The sequence below is a fragment of the Melopsittacus undulatus genome, chromosome 13, assembly GCF_012275295.1.
Source record: "Melopsittacus undulatus isolate bMelUnd1 chromosome 13, bMelUnd1.mat.Z, whole genome shotgun sequence".
Lineage (NCBI taxonomy): Eukaryota > Metazoa > Chordata > Aves > Psittaciformes > Psittaculidae > Melopsittacus > Melopsittacus undulatus.
The window spans coordinates 5,314,901-5,333,987 of NC_047539.1; the positions used below are offsets into that span (position 1 = coordinate 5,314,901).

The window sequence follows — 19,087 nt, forward strand, 5'->3', positions numbered from 1 at the left end:
TCGCAGGCTGATTCATAAACATGCTATGGGTTTTTTTCCCCCTTCTCCTCCTCCCAATCCTCTCCCTTAGGAGAAATGCTGAGGCATTAAAACCTTGTGAGCGTCAAATTTAGAGAGAGACTACACCAAATTTTCCTAATTGGACAAGAGGGAAGTCGGGATGTTCATCCCTGTGGTGTCCTGTGAGGTTACTGCTTCCCTGCCTACCTCCACAAATTGTGAATGAACAGCAGTGCTCACAAAACCTGATGCCTGCACTTAAAATGCTGCAGGAACCAGGGAGGGGAAATATCCAGGGTGAGGAGAGGCTGGGGCAGTCCTGGTGGGAGAGGTTTTCACATCCATGTCTCGTGTTTTCCCCCTCTGGCACAAGTGTTGTTTCATTGATACTTTTCTCTCATGGCTGGTTTTAAAGCTGGGGGTGCTGGAGCTGGTGCTACAAAACACTGGTATAGGAGGATGCACAGTGGATGCCCAGAAACAGCTTAGGATGTGCCATTTCCATCAAGGGGCTGGAGTGGGTCCTCCAAACCCACCATGAGCAGCAGAATACCCCTTTTCCCCCAGGCTGATCTTCTTCCCCAGTGTTTCAGATGCTGATTTGGCCCTCTCTACTCAAGCCGAGTGGTTTTGGCCAATCTAGTGCAGCCCTTGCCATCACTGCGTAGCTGCACATCTGCTCTCTGCCTTTGCAGTGGCGTTGGTCTTTCTGCCTTTTCTAATCACCAGATCTGATTTGAAGCTATTGAGTCATGTTTCCATGGTCATCTTGCCCCAGGGTAGATCTCTGAAAAATACTATTGGTGTTTATGCTGCAAGTAAGGGTTTGGGGTTTTTCCTTTTTAAAGCTTCCCCTAAAACCCATTTTTCTTGCCTTAAAAGCAGCACCCAATGCCTGGTGTTGCTTTTGCTTCCTTCCTACCAAGGGGAATTTTAATTTTTGAGAAGCATCCAAGTCGCTGCCTTTTCACTTTGCATTTGATCTCCTTCTGCGAAAGGGATGGTGTGAAAGTAGGAGGCTCCCGGCTGCTGCTGAATCACCCCTGTCCTGTGGATCTGGTCTGTCCTGGCACATCCACAGCCCAGCGAATGCTTTGGCACAGACCCTTGTGGGACATCCCTGCTGGATGCCCAAAGCTGTGGATGTTGGCATGAAGCAGGGCTGAGCACATGCAGCTTCAGGCAATGTAAAGCAGGTGGTGGTTGTTTTCTGGTGGTGAGAGCTGCCCTCTGCAGCACTTGAGCTGGGGTGAGCACAGCTGACCCACACCATCCCAAATGCTGGTTATCAAAAGGCATCAGCAGTGTTGTGGGGCTGGTGGGGTTGTGCACAACCCTGAGATGCTCTCATTGTCATGGCTCTGAAAAATGAGGTGGTTGGATGCTTTTTCATCTGTTCAAACCTCTGGAGGAGCCAGTTTTGATTTTTCTTTTACATGCACCCTTGTAGAGTCAGTTGGGATGTTGATGAGCCTCCAAATGGTATTATTTGTAAGCCATGAAGCAGATACAGGGTGTTTGCACCCTGTGCATCTCACCCAGTTGGTCTAGCCCTGCTCTCATGGAAGCAGCTCCTTGCTGAGAGATAGCACTTGTGTCCAGAGCAGCCACAAAACCCTCTTGGTACATCAAGTTCATTGGTGTGTCAATGGATGCCCCATCCCTGTTAATGTTTTCAGGGCTATTAAAAGGAGTACTAAGAAGTTATGAGCAACACCTAAGCTGTACTGCATGGGAAATTAGGGCATTAAAAGCAGAAGAGCAAACCTCTCTCAGCAGGTAACATCAGTTGCTGACGTTGCACAAGGATGCTCTAAACCTCCTGTTTCTTTTTCTTCCCTGGGAAAAGCCCATTTGGGCAGTTCTGGCGCACAGGGCAGCACTCCCTGCCCAGCCTCCTGTCTCACTCTGCTAATCACAACCGGTGATGGTGTGAGGATGAGGACATTGTCTCCTGGGCTGGCCGGTTTGGTGTGGGTTAGTTCAGTAACTGGCTGCAGAGTGGTCCAGAGGTGTGTGGGAGTGGGATGAGGACTGGAAGCTGAGCTGCTGGGTTGACGTTTTCCAGGAGCATTGCTGGTTCTTGTGGTCTCAATTACAGGGTGGAAATATTAAGGCAGGTTGTGATTATCAGGAGACGGATTTGGTTTTCTGCTTGCTTTTTGTTTTATCTCTTCTTTCTTTTCCCTCCCCTTCCCCTGGTTCTCATGTAGCAGCATGGATGACCTCCCATTGCATCTCAGGTGGGGTGAAGGCACCCAGCTCCTCCTGGCCATCTGGTGCACCTCAGGCAGGAGAAACATGATACTGGGGAGACTGGGAGCACTGGGAAAAGTGGAAGGAATGGATGGAGGAGAGGGGCCTACAGTTGCTATGGGTGGGCAGGCAGCAGCAGGACAGGGCTGTCTGGGGCTTAGTCCGACCTGGTGCAATACTAATACCCAGAAAGCAACAACCCCCCAGGCCACCTCCATTTATTGCTGTGCATCTGATTATTATTATTGCTTTTCCTTGTATTGTGAATCACAGTCTTTTTTTGTATCTCAGTGTTGGTCCTATTGGAGGTAGAAGGTATAATGGTAACCTGTGTTAAAAACAGATCCCCAGCTGCTCACTCGAGCTGCTGTCTCTGTACCAATTACCTCTCTGGGAAACAGGTAGCAGAGATCTGGGGTAGAAGTGTTGAAGAAGCAGAGCCAAAAAAGCAATAGAGAAAATTGTGGTTACTTGAGTATTTCCATGACGTGAGTGTGCACCAGAGGCTCCTCAGTGGGTGGTTAACCCGTCACAGGCAGCTGCCTGCTCCACTGGCTTTCAACAACGGCTGAAGAGGTGGTGATGAGCAATGCTGGGACAGGAGAATTGTTATTCCTGTTAGGATTAATGCAGTTAATGCTAATGGGTCTTTTCCAAGGCATGGCTTGGTGGGTGACTTGCACCAGTTGACCCAGTCATGTCGTGAAAGGAGGGTCAGATTTGAGTGCAAAGTGTTTTTCTTTTGAAGAGGTGTTGAATTAATCCTTGCCAGCAGTGAACCTCATGTCTGTAACTAGTATTTGCTGGTTTTCTGTGGGAATCTCACAGGTTTTGAGGTTTGGCTGCTTGTTGTCACTCAGTAGAAGCTTTTTTTCTTTCTCACCCACAGAGGTGCTAGGTCTGTGGTTTGGTGGTGATCCCATCTACCCCCCAGGACATGGTCCATGCCCATGTGCTGCCTGGTCCAGCACATCCCAAGCTTCTTCAGGCCATGTGGTGGCATCTCTTTGCGACCCGTGGTGGCTGTAAACTGAAATGTTGTACATCTTTTTGAAGCCTAAACCTATAGGACCTTTAAATGGAGGTGTCTCAGCTCTGGTCATCAAAATCCTTCTAAAATTTACATCTTCAGCAACCTGCTGGATATGCTGATGTAGGTCCTGGCTTTGTCCCCTGTGCTCCCATATGAACCTGTTCAAGATTTTTATATTTATATATATACATACATATATATATAAAATACATATATATGTCCCATTTGAGATTATGTATCTCTCTCGTTTGAGATTATGTATATAACTGTATGGGGTTTTTAACCCACACTGACATTTGCAAGTCACCATGAGCCACTTGAATGAAAGACCCCTTTATGGAGGGGAAGCAAAACACAGACACCGAAAAGCTGGGGGTTTCCCCTCTTGAGAGCTGTCAGTCCCATGCTGACGGGTGAAGGTACTCGAGGACGAGGGACATGGCACTGATGGTCCAGCCCAGCCCACGGCAGGGTCACCGTCACCATCAGAGGTGCAATGTTTTGGGGAGGAAATCCGCTTCTTGCTCTCGCACGTCCCCTGTGCCCCTGGGTTCCTGTCCGTGGTATTTTTGCCTCGGGTGTTTCCTGCTATTTAGCCACTATGTGTATTTTAAACCAGTGTGGGGGGAGGCGGGGAAGGGATGTGAGTTAATTCAGACCCAAGGGCAGGGTTGTGTCGGGTGGCTGTGGGAGCAGTAGGGCAGCCCCAGCGCCAAGGGGTTTCCTCCATCCTGATGAAACCATCTCCAGCACAGTCATGCGGTCCCCAAAGCTACCAGCCGTGGCCATACTGCTCCTAGGAACTGGGTGCAAAGCTGACCCTTGTGCCTGCTCCATTTCCTCCTGGGGATCGATGGCCAAAATGCCCTATTTTCCACCTCATTTAATTGGATGCTATCCATGGAGTCCTTGCAGAGTCACCCTCCTTGCAAATGCAAGGGCTGCTTTTTATGTTCAATACTTTCTTTATTACATGGGAATTTGTTGGTTTGGGGCTTTTTTTCTGGTTTGAAAACAGTTTTTCTTGTGTTTGTTGCTGATAAAAATCAGTTGGGTTTTGGGAGGGGTGTGTGGGTGGGGGAGACTCTTCTGCTTCCTTCACTGTGGGGAGTGAAAGCACAGATCCTCTAGAGGAGCTCAGTTAGCTGAGCAGTGACCTGATGGCCGAATCCCCAGTGATTTACCCTGTAACACATCTGTCAGCTCAGCTGGAGTTTGGCAGCCGAGGTCGGGATCACCCTCCCCTCACCTGCCTGTTTGCACCGTCCTGTTTCCATCCTGCAACTTCCAAGTCAACAGAAGGGCTAAAATAAGAGAAATGTGGGGAGTGAATGGAAAACCAGAAATAAACCAGGACGGCTGAGCCGCGTGGGGTCGGAGACGGGAAGCGATGGAGCTGTGTCCATCGTCCTCCTGCTCCAGGCACTGCTGAGGGTTCCCCTCCAGCCACTGTGTCCTTTGGGGTTTGGCAGGTTTCCTGGGCTTTTGTGTGCTTTAGAGGTCAGGGACCTTCTGTTGCCAGCAGGTAAATGGAGACCCATTGGAGGAGCAGTGGTGTTTTGGTGTGTTCCTCTTCAGAGGAGAGTCCTGCAGTGACCTGGGGCTGCTCAGCACCATGGCTCAGGCCTCTTCTGGGGCTCCTTTTGGTTCATAAAAGCTTAATTCAAATGATTCTTTCCTTTTTCACCCTTTTTTGACATAAATGTATGTAGGTATCTATGTGTATATATACACACAGGTACATAAAAGATTTGATTCTTAAACACAATGTAGACAGGTATTGTGTGTATATATATATATATATATAATATTTCATCCTTAGGCACACACAGAGATATCACACATAGTTGGAAGGGGATAATGGAAAAAGCCTAGATGAGACTCATATTTCCAGGGATCTCCATGTATCTCCCTCCAGGAAAGGAGCTGCTTCAGCTGCCCAGACATGTGGGATCCCCAGGGAGCTCATCCATGAACAGTATTAATTGTCCAACTTGCCCCTTTTTCCTCCAGCAGAACAGATCTGTTCTATCCTACAGGAATTTTTGTCTTCTGATCTAATCTAAACCCAGGGCAGTGTAGCCTTCATTTTCCATGAAAACCCATCCAAGAGGACTGCTGAAAATAGACTGTGCTCTGAGAACAGATACCAGAAAAAGCAAATGTGTGCATGGGGGGGGAGCCAGGTCAGCCGGGGCATGGAGTTCTGCACAGAAATTAATAGTATTAATCTCAGTCTGAGCTCATTGAGTGGAAAAGCAGTTCATTGGCACCCATTGGGGGGTGCACTGCCCTATGGATGCGCTGGCTGTGTTTTATCAGCCTGATTTTCTTTACCAGCAGATGGGAGATGGGTTGAGATCTCATATTTAAACTTCAGATTTCACAAAGGCTTGCTGGGGTGGAGGCATTTCCTCCACAGAACAAACACATGGGTAAGAAAATGCAGCCCCCCTCCTCCAGAGCTCTGTGCTTTTAGGATGGAATGGACTCCCTGCATCCCTGAGCTTGGGGTAGGGTCTTCTTCCAACTCAGCATGCAAAGTTTGGGCTTTCCTGGTCCATAAATACACAGCAGGTTGTAGGCTGTAGCCTGGCTACAGGTGGCAGCAGGATCAATTAAAACATCTCAGTTAAACATATTGATCAAAGCATCAGCTTCTGGAGGGGTGAGAATGGCAGGGAAGGAGTGAAAATCTCATTTGGATTTAAAAGCAATATGTTGTAGTTCTCTTTTTACATTGATGTTACTGGTTTAGGGCTTTGCTTTTGAGGGGTTTCATCTGGCAAACTCCAATAGGCTGGCTCTTGCAGGTGTCCCGAGAATTGGGTTCACACTGGTTGCAGTTCAGTCTGAAACTTGCCAAATTGCAAGATGTTGAGCAAAGAGTGTAACAAAGCCAAAAGTTTGCTGGGCTGTGCCAGGGGTGCTGCAGTGAGCCCTTGTTTGGGGGAAAGGGAGTTTTATGCAGTTTAAGACACTGGGCTGCAGCAGGGGGAAGGTAACCCCTTTCTTCCCTGCTTGTCTTCTCCTGGGGTGATGGGTACTGGGTGTTCTAGTTCTGGGGTGATGGAAGAAGTGTCCTCTAGGCAGGGATACTGCAGCATCTGGGCTGCTGAATGCAGCAACCAGGACCCTCCTGCACTTTCCATAGCACTTGGCTAGTGGAGTAGAATCACAGAATCAACCAGGTTGGAAAAGACCTTCAAGGTTAAGTCCAACCATTCCCCAGCACTGCCAAGGCCACCACTAAACCAGGCTTACAGCCTTATCAGAGATGCTTGGCTCAGTGTAAACACTCACCAGATCCTCAGGGAGGCAGTTTTGAGGGATGCTCTTTGCCACACTGAGCCACAACAGCCCTTTGTTGCATGCTGAGCATCCCCTCTCCTCCATCCAGGTACAAACGTCTCTGATGCTGGAAGCGCATCATAGTCTCATTTTCTTACCTGCCTTTTCAGCCCTAATATTCCCGGTGTGCTGGGTTGGAAGAGTTTTGGCTCAGGGTGGCATCTGGGCATCTCACTTGGGATGCGGGAGCAGGCTGCCGCAGAGCCCAGAAGGGTGAAAAAGCATTGCTGGGCATCAATGGGAAATGAGCTGAAGAAACTAGTTTTAGAGCAATAAAGGAGGAAATAAAATGCTATTTGTAGGGTGAAAGAAGAAGATATACTGAAACTGCAGTGTGTGTCTTGGTTGGGGTTGTGGCAGTTCTGGCAGAAGGTTCACAAATAGAGCAGAGTTATCCTGTACCTTTCCTTGGAGTTCTGGAAAGGGTCTGCTCGAAGCAGCGATAAGGAGAAGTAAACCAAAAACCTGAAATAACCCCAAACCTAAAAAAAACCCCACCCCGGCTTAAGCTTTATTTTATTCAAGCTCCTGTAGTGGTTTTACTTTTTTTTCCCTTTTTCCAAAACCTGTTACTATTTAAATGCAGATTTTGAGCTTTTCCACCCGGGAGCCGGAGCTGGAAATTCTTTCCACTGCGTTGGTGCAGGAGGGAACAAACCGCTGCTTTTAGTTTGCTCCAGTAATCCATCCCAGCCTGGAGCCATGGGTTTCCTCTGCCCAGCTACCTCCCACTCCCACAATGATCGTGGGGATCGGCTGGGTGCCCATGAGGACAGGGATGGGCGAGGGGGGGAAGACCACAATTCCATAGGGATTTCCCCAGTACTTTATTCTTGCAAACATGACGTAGGCACTGGAGCTGCTTGAGATGTGGCTTCGTTTGGGGGGGCAAAATCTCCCCTTATTTTCCTAGCATTAAGAAAAGGAGGTGGGTTATTGCAGGGAACTGATTTGTTTTTCACCGTGGCATGAGTGGAAGATGCTTCATGGCTCCATGCTAGGACCCCTGCACCATGGCAGAGGGAAGCTTGTGCTATCCAGTGTTTTGGAGATGAACTGTTTCCAAGAATAAGGGAAGTTTGGGTGGGATTCGCAAGGTTATCCTTACTTACTTCATGCAGCTTCTTGGACCATCAGTCTGATGCCACATTCCCCCCTTCATCCCTGTTTCTTTCCACCTGGACACAACAGGATGTGGTGGTGGTGGCTTATCCATCAGCATGGGGATGTGCAGGTTTTCCAGAGAGAAAGAGATAGCACAGGGCTGGATTTGTGGGGGGGCATATCCAGGATAACTGTGTTTCCTAGTCCCTGACCTCCTGAGATAAGCTTTGGTGGCCAGAAAAAGGTGTGAATGAGCCTTCCAGCTTCTCCCTTCTGACCACAGCCGTGGGTTGAGTGCTTGAATGTACCTATTCTCTCCTGGGGCCCTGTCACCATCCTGGAGGGACTGATGGTGCTAGGCTCTGCTCAATACCGGTGGGTTTGGAAGGGCAGGGTGAGGGTAGGACAAGCAGTCAGGCTGGAGCCTTTTCTGCCACAGGAAGCTTTGAGACCCAAACCAGAAATGTTTGGGGCTGATTTTACTGCCAGCCATTCGCAGCATCTGGGTGCCAGCCAGAAAACCAGTTGGATCATTTCACCCTAAAGCATAGCCTGGAAAACAGCAAGGACATTCCTATCCCTTAAACCTCTGCCAAGCATCCTCCTGTGCTGCCCTGCGAGCCGTTGCCAGGCTGCTGCCATCCCCAGCACTTCCTCCTGCCTCAGGTTTGCTCATTCTGGGGGCTGTGGATCCCCCAGCCGGGAGGGAGCACTGGGGTTTTGCAATGCACAGGGCAGGGTTCATTCAGGGACAAGTGCTGGGGAGTTGGAAGAGCAGCAAACTGCTGGTGTTTGCTATGGGAGGGGGGTTGTATCTCGTTCCTTTTCTCTTCCTGCTGCCTTCTGAAGTAGCCCTGAGCAGTCAGTGTGTAACCAGAACTCACCCCGTGTGCAGGAAAGAGCAGCTGTGAGCAGTACGCAAATAAGGTGCTAGAGGTGGTTCCCCAGCTCAGCACAGCCAGGGCCACAACTGCCTTCACTTGGGAAGGAGGGACACAGGAAGGAGACCACCTGTGGCTTTGGAACCAGCTCCTTGGGGTGATGGAGGATGCAGGGAAGAGCCACATCCTCCTGGCGTGGGTTGTGGTGCAAAGCAGAGCTTGTCCATGGCCACCTGGCACAAGGATGTGCTTAGCTCCCCATCTTGGTGCAACAGCACATAGTGTCTGTGGTCCAGCGAGGGTGGGCTCCAGGGTGTCAGGGTAGGCAGAGGGTAAGACCACCTCAGCCATGCAGAAGCTGAAGCAAGCTCTGAAAGTCCCTTTAGCTGCATCCCAAAGGTCCCACTCTTCTTGAGTGCAGTCCTGTGTGGTTGGAGCTTGGATGAGATGCAAGGTGCAGAACAGACTCCAGGGATGTAGCAGTGTTTAGGAAGCTCAGGTGTGAAGCTGTTCATGTGTGGATTAATTTGAGTCATACACAGCTGAGGCACTTAGATAACTGTGGTTTGTCCTCTGTGACCATCAGGGAGCATTAGCACCATTAGGCTTTGAGTGTTTGTCATCCCAGATCACACTAAAACACCCGGGATTAGTTTGCAAAAGCTGGTTCTTGACAGTTCTGCAGCTCAGGGGCAAGGTGATGAGCAGCTTCATGCCTCCATCCCCAGCAGGATTTACACCCAGCAGGTGATGGGCTGAGCTTGTGTTAAAACAACCTGGAAAAGCCTTTCCCGTTGTGTGGGGCGCCGGTGATGTGGAGCAGTGCTGGCTGTCAGTGGGGATGAAGCAGAGCAGATATCCCTCCGGAATGAGATCCTTCCAGTGCAGCCAGCCTTGGGAAAGGCAGCCAGTTAAAATAACAGTTTATTCTACCTGGTGTCGTGTGGGATGATGGAAGGATCCCAGAGCAGCCCTGCTGGGGTTCCTGCTCTATGTCATGGGAGGGGGCTGCTCTCAGCTGGGGATGTTCTGGGTTTTTCTTATCCTTTTCACCACTTACTTGGGCCCTTTTCCCTTCCTGTCGTCAGAGCCCAGGAATTGGCTGTGTCCCTTGTTTTCCCTATCCATTTCCCTTTACCTGCATATGGAAAAAGAAATTAAAGGTGGGGGGGAAACTAAAATTAGTTTACAACGTAAGAAATAGGGCTCGAAGGAAGTTATTTGGAACAGAAAGCTGGGCCCAGGTGTGATGCTCATCATTATCCCCCGCAGTGGGCACCATGCCAGTATGCTTCCCACATCACTTGGTGGCAGAAGTGTCTCCCATAAGGGAAATCTGATTTTATTCTAGGGCAGCTCCTGAAATGCTGGGAAAAACAGTGTTTCAGTGTTCACCCTGAAGGTGTTTGCTGTTGTGGGTCATGCACCAGCTCTGAGCAGGAGAATGTTGCCTCGTGCCTCAGTTTCCCCAAAGCAGAGCGGGATGTGATACCTCACTGGAGACATGTTGTAGGGCTGTGCTGATCTGGGAATATCTGACCCTGGTTCAGCTGGAGAAGCCCAAACGTTTCCTTAAAGTGACCCCAGTGCCACCCTGTTGTATGTGATGTATTTGCTTTGGCCTCCAGCACATGTCTCCCTGCGGACACGAAGGCTGCATAGAGCCCAGGGCAGCAGCCTGCACCTCGCTCCTGGGTGGCACCCGTGTTTATTTACCTTTTCATCACCTGATTCCCATGCCCTGCCATGCTGCAGGCGCCAGCACATGGGCTGCCAGCCCTGTTTGAGTTGGCAGGAGCTGGAGAGTAACCTCCAGCTAAAATAGCCTGACGCCAGCGCTGTGTCTCCCCGGGCTTCTTGCCTGCCCTTAGGGTATCTTGTATCAGTATTTTGCAGCCCAGCTCAGGCCACAGTCACTGGGATGTGATGGCACAGTGTGGAAAGAGGTCATGATGTGACAAGCTCTGAACGAGTTGCAAATCCTCAACAGTTCCAAGAGCTTGCTGTGTTCTGTGTCCCTGTGGATCAGTGGAGCTGGGGCTGTCTGCATCTCTCCGCTCAGTAATCCAGAGGAGATCACCTCTGGGATTACTCTGGTGGGAGCAGTCCTGTGACATCCAGACACCCATCACCCTGCTGTGGCATCTCGGCTTTCGTGGCTCTGCTCTCTGAAGCCATGATGCAGAGGAACTGCAGATATGTGTCTGCAAGCTGCAGGTCCCACAATGGGGGACTGCTCACTTGAGAAGCTGGAAGCTTAAGGGTGGCCCCTTTTTGGGATGCTCTGAGCAACTAGTGTCGCTTTCTACCCTTGGTGGTGTTACTGCATCTGTCTTCTGGCCGTGTTGGGGAGTTTGGGCACAGAGCAGCATGTCTGTGCTGAGGTCTGAGCCATCAGCCAAAGAAAGGGGCTATCCACGTGCCAGCCAGGAGTCTATTTCAGCCTGACTGCTCACCATGTTATCCCAAAGGAGCTGCAGATTGGGGATTGTGCTGGTTCCCTGTTGCAATGGGACATGGCAGTGCTGCAGCTCAGCAGCACCACCTCTGCTGCCCTCCTCAGTGCCATGGGCCTGACTCACATGAAACATGGGTTTTGGTGGGTACTAAACCATTTCATTTCTAGTGAGATTTTGGAAGGGAGAGGAACAGGCTTCAGCCCAAACGTTCCTGTTTTCTGGTGAGTTTTGGTTGATTCAGATCCAAAAATGTGGGCTTATTGTGACTTTCTGCCTTTTTTTGTCTGGGTATTTGGTGCAGAATGGGCACTAAGCTGCCATGCAAAGGGCAGTGGAAGGAGCCATTGATAGCAGGGGAGGTGCCTGATTCTCAGTATACTCAGAATTGTTTTTTGGGAGGCACCTGCAGCAGCATTGATGATGATTGAGGTTCGGTGACAGTGATGGCAGTGTCACTGTGCCACTGGTGGTATTTCATCTGGCTGCCCCGGTGCACGTGTTTCTTCTTGAGCTCACAGAAACCAGTTTTCCCTGCTCAGCAAACAGCATCCTTATAGCTTTTCGTGCAAACTCCATGGGGGAGAAGCACTAAGAGGACCACGGCATTTTGGGTGGCTGTTGGGGTGGAAATTCACCCCTGGGCACTGTGAGAGCCAGAGCCTGCAGGAGCCCCATCCACCTCCCTTGTGGCACCCGTCTGCCTCCAGCCCTCTCACCTCGCATGTTCGCACCCTCAGAGTGGAGCCTGGATGGAAATAGCTGCAGCACATCTCTTGTGGTGGCTCTCTGGGCTGGGGAGAGGAAGCTGGGGGTGGAGAGGAGCCGGCTGCAAAAGGGGGAAGAGCCACTTTCCTTCTGACGTGCTCTGTGGGGTGATCTTAACGGTGAAGCTGCTCCAGGATTACACTTACACTTCCCTGCCGTAAGGATACTCAGAGGTGTTACACACTGGTCTGTTTCTCACGATGCAGAGCATCAGAGTACCCTTACCTAAGAGGTACCCGAGTTGAAAACCATTTGTAGTGAGCGTGTCTGAGCACAGAAGCTGGTGCAGTTTGCAGCACAAACAAGTGCAGGCTTCTTGTTTTCACCGGTTTGTTCAGTGAAGGTGGGTTTGGGTTTGGTTGTTGGTTGGGGTTTTTTTATTGCTCTGAATGAAAATAGGTGATGGAAAACAGCTGAGAAAGTTTCACTTCCTGCCCTTGCTCAGGGCTATGTGCTGGCGTTGCTTGGGGACAACCCCACATTTGGTCTAGTGCTGGGGCATCAAGTGTGTCTGCCTTGGGCCAGTTCCTCTTGAACTTCAGCTGGTCCCTTATTCCCCCCCAGAAACTCAAGGTTTTAGAAGAATATCTTGTTATATTATCACCCCATGGGGTGTAGAAGTAGGTGGCAGACAACAGAGGCTTTGGGACAGCTCTTTGGGAAGGTCTGCTTCAAGTTTTCTCTGCTGGGAGGTTTTCTACGCAGACTCACTGGTGCTGGTACCTTATCACCTCAGTGCTTGGTACCCTTCTGTACCCTCCGTGTGCTCTGTGATGCCTCTGGGCCAGAAGCACAGTGCTCCGGAGGGTTTGCTGTTGCATGGCTATGGCTTAAGTTTCTCCAGCAAGCTCTGCTGTGCTCAGCAAACCCCAGATTTCCTTTTCTGTCTGCATTTCCCCACCTTGGGCAGGTGGCAGAGGGTTTGGTCTGACTGTGCTCTGTGGGCAGCCAAAGGGTTCACCCTGAATGCAGGAACAGTGAGTGAATGAAGATGAGCACCCATCAGCAGCCAAAACCAGGGGGGTCACTCCTGAGTCCTCCCTGGGTGCAGGACCTTGCAGTCCTTGGCCAAACCTTGCCCATGGCAGCACCAGCACCTCTGTACTGCATGGGTGAGGATGCAGGAGCGATGTCCTAGGTGGGTACTGGGGTTTGTTCATTGCCCAGTGGCCTTGGGACCCTTCAACGCATGTGGCATATAAAGGTAGTGGTCATCCATGGGGATGTGACAGTCTTGGAGAGACAGTGGTGGTGGTCAGGAGCTCTTGGGGGTTTGTGCAGGTGGTTGGGAGCAGTGTGGGTGGAGGCTCAGCACCCACCAGGCTGGATTCAGGAGGATGGCTTGGACCAGCTAAGCATTAGCTTTGGATTTCCTTCCGGAGCATTGCAGGCTGCAAAGTACAACTGATGAACAGGGAATGTGCTCCGAAAGATACAGTCCCCATGGAGTCCATATTGGCATTTTGGAGGATGGTTTGACCTCTGTGTCCTGGATTAGGAGAAGGCAGCTCCTGAGGAGTATGTTTTAGGCAGGCTGAGTGCAGCAGTAAATGCCAGGGAGCTGCTTGCAGCAGGGAAATGATGTGTGGGTGGTGTCTGGAGCGTCCAGTGCTTCTTGCTTGGTGTCAGATGGAGAAGTTTGAGGACAAGCTGTCTTGATGTGAGAATATGTGTGGAACAAATCCTATTCTGGGGTACTGGATGGACTGCTGGGGCATGAGGGTTGCTGGGCTGGGCCCAAATCACTAATTTATCTTTTTATTTTTATCATTTTCTACTTTGTTTTGCTCACTGGGCTGTCCATGACAATGCACAGAGCTCCCTGCAGAAGAAGGTAAGCTGTGGGCTAGAGGTAAAGGTGGGTACATGCTTTGAGTCTGGGTGGAAGGACAAAGAGGAGAGGGGGTCTCTGGGGTCTTCTGATGTTGGTGTTAATCCCAGAGAAAGCTGGGCTGGCAGCAGTAGCTTTCCTGTGATGACAAAGCTGCCAGAAACACAGAGGATTTGGTTAAACCTAGACACAGTTTACATTGCCAGGACAATGCCAGGAATGAAGGTGTTTAACAGTAGGGAGTTAAAGCTCCCCATGACCAGTGGGCACTGGAGCAGCTCTGCTGCGACCAAGGAACGGGCCCTGTTGGTCTGAGTGGCCTTAGTGGTATAAACCCCTGTGGCCTTGGGTTATTTTGAGCACTGACTGTGCTTGGCTTCATGTTTTCCCACCAGGAAAGTCCCTCTGGGAGTTGGTGTTGGAGCAGTTTGAAGATCTCCTCGTCCGCATCCTTTTGATGGCAGCTTTTCTGTCCTTCGTAAGTACCCTGGGCTCGGGGTGGGCACCTTCTAGGGCACATATGGACACAAGTGGCAGCCAAAGAGCAAAGGAGCTGGAGGAACGTGCATGATGGATGAAGGAGATGTAGCAGCAGTGCTGCAGGAGGTTGCAGTGTTGGTACTTGTTTCAGTCACATTGTGGTCCTTCTCTTGCCCACCAGATCCTGGCCTGGTTTGAAGAAGGAGAAGAGACCACAACAGCATTTGTGGAGCCTGTTGTCATTATTATGATCCTGATTGCCAATGCTGTGGTGGGTGTGTGGCAGGTAAGTTGTAGCTCCCCTCACCTGCCCTGCTGGTCTCTCCACATGGCTGAGACACTTCATTTGAAGGTCTGGTTGCTTCTTGCCATTAGAAACTCATTTCTCAAAGGTTCAGTTCAGCCAGTGATGCTCCTCTTCTTGTATATATTCAACTTAAGGACATTTATTTATCTGCAGCTTGATCTGAGGTGGGTTTGCTGGATGGGGAAAAACATATGGGTGGGATATGCTGCTTCCCAAACCAGGAATGACAACATCAGTGCCCAAGACCTGGTGTGATTTAAGCCAGTGGGGACCATTTCAGAGCAGCTGAAGAAGACATGGCATTTACCCCATCCATGGTGCAAATGGGCACCAAAGCCAGGGCCATGGTTTGGGAGCTCTGTCTTTGCAGCAGGTGGGGAAGGAGCCTGGTGCCACCACTGACAGCTCTGCTGCTCCTCCACTTGCAGGAGAGAAACGCCGAGAGTGCCATCGAAGCCTTGAAAGAGTATGAGCCCGAGATGGGGAAGGTGATCCGTGCTGACCGCAGTGGGGTACAGCGGATCCGCGCCCGGGACATTGTTCCTGGGGACATCGTGGAGGTGGCAGGTAGGGTTCCACCACCTTAGGGCACAGGGTGGGATGGGGAGGTGGTGCTAAACAGGAGGGCTTTGGTGGTGGCCACCCTGCGGTCCTTGTGGCAGTGCCATACTGTCCATGTGCATCTCCTCTGGAGGCATGGCCACCTTGTTGGTGTACACTTCAGATCTTAGTTTCCCTTCAGATGCAGAGAGGTGAAATGATGTGGGACAAAGCTGGGGCTCATCAGCCTGCTGAGGCTGCGCCCTGAGCAAGAGAACAGCAGGAAGGGGAAACAAGAAGTGTGTATTTCTGGCAGAGGTTTTGTGTCTCGGGGGGGTTTCTCCATGTGCTAGAACTGGAAGAACATTCAGTGTTCCGCCAAGATTCCCTCTCTCTGGAAGCAGCTCTCCCACATGCATCCCTCAGACAGGGCTGGTGCTGGGTGCTGCATGGTGGTGCCAGGCAAGCACTGCCACCAGCTCGGAGGGGTTTCAGTGCTGCAGGCAGCAGTGCTGGTCCTGCCTGTGTGGGCAGGATCTCTTGGGAGCTGGAATTTGTTATTTGGGAAGGGCGAAAGGCAGAGGGGACCAGCTGCAGGGGGCTTTCTTCTGATGTGTTCCTTTCTAATGGCGTTTTGCATTCAGCAAAGGATGTCTGGGGTCTCCTGCCTGCCCTGCAAGACCTAAAGGAGATGCGTTTTGCTTATCCCATTTTGTTTGTTCATTAAATGATGCTGTAAACCCCCAGAGCCACAAAACTAATCCTCTCCTTTCCTTCTTGTGGCCTTGCTAGTGGAAACATGCTGCAATCCCTCCTGCGCCCAGCCAGCTCACTGTTATTTATGTCTTCCATTTGGGTTGCAGTTGGAAGATGAACATAAGAATAACGCAGGGAGGATCAAGAAGAGGAGCATGGGCCAGAGCCTCAGCTGGGCAAGGTGGCCATGCTCTCAAGCCAGCTCTGGAAATACTCTCCAGCTGCTGACCTGGCCTTTAATTAAATTAATTAATTAATAATTGATTAAATTCTGCCATCTTCCCCCAAATTGAGTGCTTGCTGCCTGCCTGCTAGCAGCTGAATACTGCTTTGTAACAGCACAGTCAGCATCACCACTGGGAGGGAAAGAACTGAGCTCCTTGGAAGGGCTTGCAAATGATTAGCAAGGTAACTGGGTTTAGGAGGTTCTAGCAAGTGGTGAGGATGCAATCAGGCTGCCTGATAGGAAAGTGCACCAGGAGCAATAGCTCTGAACATTCAGTAGACCTCTGGGTGACATCCTGGGGACGGCAGGGACAGTGCTTGCAGGAGGCTTCTGCTTGTGCAAAGGCAATAAATTGAGCATCAGGGAGCAGAAAACCTGCTGCACTAAGAGGGGGATGATAGAGCTTTGGTTGACATGGTCTAGGGTTAAGCATCCCTGCCCGTGGCAGGGGTTTGGAACTAGATGATCATAAGATCCATTAATCTATGGTTCTATGATGGTTGCTCATTGGTGAGCTGTTCAAATCCAGCTCCCAGCAGATTTTTGCTCTTTTATAACAAGGCAGTCAAGGTGAGCCCTTGTGCAGGCATCTATGTATGGATTAAACTTGGCTGCAGCACCAGCTTTTTGCCTTACTCCAAAAGAGCAGGCAGGGCATTGCTGAGGGAGCTCCATCAGGTGCTGCACCACCTGCCTGCTCCTGCTTTGCTCCAGCAGTGTCTGGTTCCTCTCCTTCCCTTGGCTTCTGGCACAGGGGGGACTTGCCATGCTTGGGTGATGTGTTCAATGGCTGGCTAATGGCAGCCTCCAGGACAGTACCGAAGTCTGTCCTGTGCCATGCAAGCCTTCTGGGATGCTATCCACTGTCCACCCTGGAGCAGAAGGCACTGGGGCCCAATGTTGCACATCTCCCCTCTGTCAGTTTAAAGCCATCCTCCCTTGTATGGTCACTATATTCCTTTGTGAAAAGTCCCTCTCCAGATTTCTGGCATGTATTGAACCTCACAAAGGACCAGCCTCCCTCCTCATCTGCCCATGAGTTCTATACAGAAGGAGGGGACAAGGAGACCTGGCTTTGCCATCCCCTGCCAAGCTCCCCGAGCAGTGGAGCTCTTAGCTCCCATAAAGATGCTCCAAAGTCTGAGTGCATGAAGTGTACATTTTGGGGAGTCTGTGCATTAACCACTCCCCCCAAACCAGCTGCAATGTGGATCAGGGCAGGTCTGTCCTGACAGCAGATGTTTCACGCTGCATCCCAGAGCACCGGGATGTGCAGCTGGAATAAGTGGTTGGTGATGGAGCGATGCCAGCCCCATCCCGCTGTGCTCAGGGGTGGTTTTACGAGCCCCGGGAGGAAGTGCTCGTTAAAGTCTGGGATCTGAGACGCTCCTTAGCAGCCAAGCCGGCAGTGTTGTGTAAGGGATGTAAGTGCTCTGAGCCAGGGCTCACTCTGCATCAGTGTTTCCGAAGCCCTGGAACGCAGTTGTGTCCAGCCGATAAGGGAGCAGGAGGAAGAAACCCAGCAGGGAAAGGAGCTTTAAATGGTTTTCTTAAGGAAGCACAGGCGTCTGAGAGGGTGGTGATTGGTGGCTGTGAGTTGATGGGGCTGCTTTCGCCCATAACCACCCTACTGTGCCAGGAGACCTGTGGATGGCTGTTTGTCTCAGCCAGGAAAGGTCATCCAGTGTCAATAGCTTCCAGTCAGCCCACGGAGCCCTGAAACAGGGTAAAGAGTGATGTCGGGAGGCTCAGGCTGCTCTAAAACTGGGATGTTTGGGTGGTTTTGCATGGAAGAGGGAAGATGGAGGGTGCTGTAGGGGTTTTGCAGGGAAGAGGAGAAACTGGGATGTGGTGGGGCAGGCAATGCAGGGCTATGCCTTGCTTTGGCTGCCCTGTGCAGAGCTCCTGCTTCGCTACATGTCCTGGCAAACCTGGCTCAAACCACATCAAGTTTCCCTCAGGTGGCAGCTGGGGAAGGTGATGGGCAGGGCTGGGGGCACCTGATGGAGCTGCTCTTCTCTTGTCCTTGCAGTTGGTGACAAGGTGCCAGCAGACATCCGTATCATCGAGATCCGGTCCACCACCCTGCGGGTTGACCAGTCCATCCTCACAGGTACATACATGTTTGACGGGGCAGAGGTGGCTGCTGAATGCAGAGCTTTCCCTCTGGAGCCAGATTTGGGGACTGATCCTGGGCTGAGTGCTTTGTTGGGGTGGGAAATGGGTGGGAGAACAAAATGGGGAGGTCCCAGCATCATGTAAAAACCATGGCATAGGTGAGATGAGTCTGGTGCTTGGGCATCCCTCCTGCAAAGCACAAAGCATGGGGCTTTCCTGTGCAGCACAAGAGAGGAGGTGCTCAGTTCCTGCCCATTCTCCCCCGGTTCAGCCATTGCATGATGACCACTGGTGCATGAGGCCTCATGACTTCAGGGAGAGGTGACAATATTTGGGGCTTTCATTTTGAAGCAAAAAAAGCCTCTGGAAAAGCCTGTAAAGCTGATAACTCTGTGGTATTTCAGGAATAATCTCTGCTGTCAAGGAAGGCTCAGAGGTTTGAACTAGATGATCTTTAAGGTCCTTTCCAACTCAAACCATTCTGTGATCTGATGAATGTTTAGATGACAAAAAGGGCTTTCCAGTGTTTCAGCCCTTTTGTATTGATTTTGTAAGTGCATCAAGTTAGGAGGTGACAGCAGGGAAGGAAATCAGAAAAACTGTTAAAAATATGAAGAAAGGAGCCCAGTCTCCTCAAAACATGGCTTTGCATTAACTTTGTTCTCCAGGGGCAAAAAGAAGTGCAGAGAAAGGGCAGATCTGCAAAGGATAAATACAGACCTTCAGTAGAATGGCTTGCATAGAATCCCAGACTGGTTTGGTTGGAAAGGACCTTAAAGCTCATCCAGTTCCAATCCCCTGCCGTGAGCAGGGACACCTTCCACTACAGCAGGTTGCTCCAGGCCCCATCCAACCTGCCTTTGAGCAACTTTCCCATTGTGCTGCCCTGCAATTCCCATCTGACCTGCGGGCTCCCTGGCACAGGGATTTGGCACCATCCCATTGGGCTGTGTAGGAGCTTGTGTCTCCTAGTGCTGTAC

The 19,087-nt window shown here is 50.8% G+C and overlaps 1 protein-coding gene across 2 annotated transcripts in view; it reads left to right on the plus strand.

Moving 5' to 3' along the window:
• Positions 1–19,087, plus strand: part of ATP2A3 (ATPase sarcoplasmic/endoplasmic reticulum Ca2+ transporting 3) — a 47,598-nt gene that overhangs the window by 4,186 nt on the left and 24,325 nt on the right. For both annotated transcript variants that reach the window (XM_034068840.1, XM_034068841.1), the window contains exons 2-6: positions 13,666–13,683; positions 14,076–14,158; positions 14,342–14,446; positions 14,896–15,034; positions 18,022–18,102. In XM_034068840.1, coding sequence (XP_033924731.1) covers positions 13,666–13,683; positions 14,076–14,158; positions 14,342–14,446; positions 14,896–15,034; positions 18,022–18,102 — 426 coding nt within the window. The remainder of the gene's footprint in view (positions 1–13,665; positions 13,684–14,075; positions 14,159–14,341; positions 14,447–14,895; positions 15,035–18,021; positions 18,103–19,087) is intronic.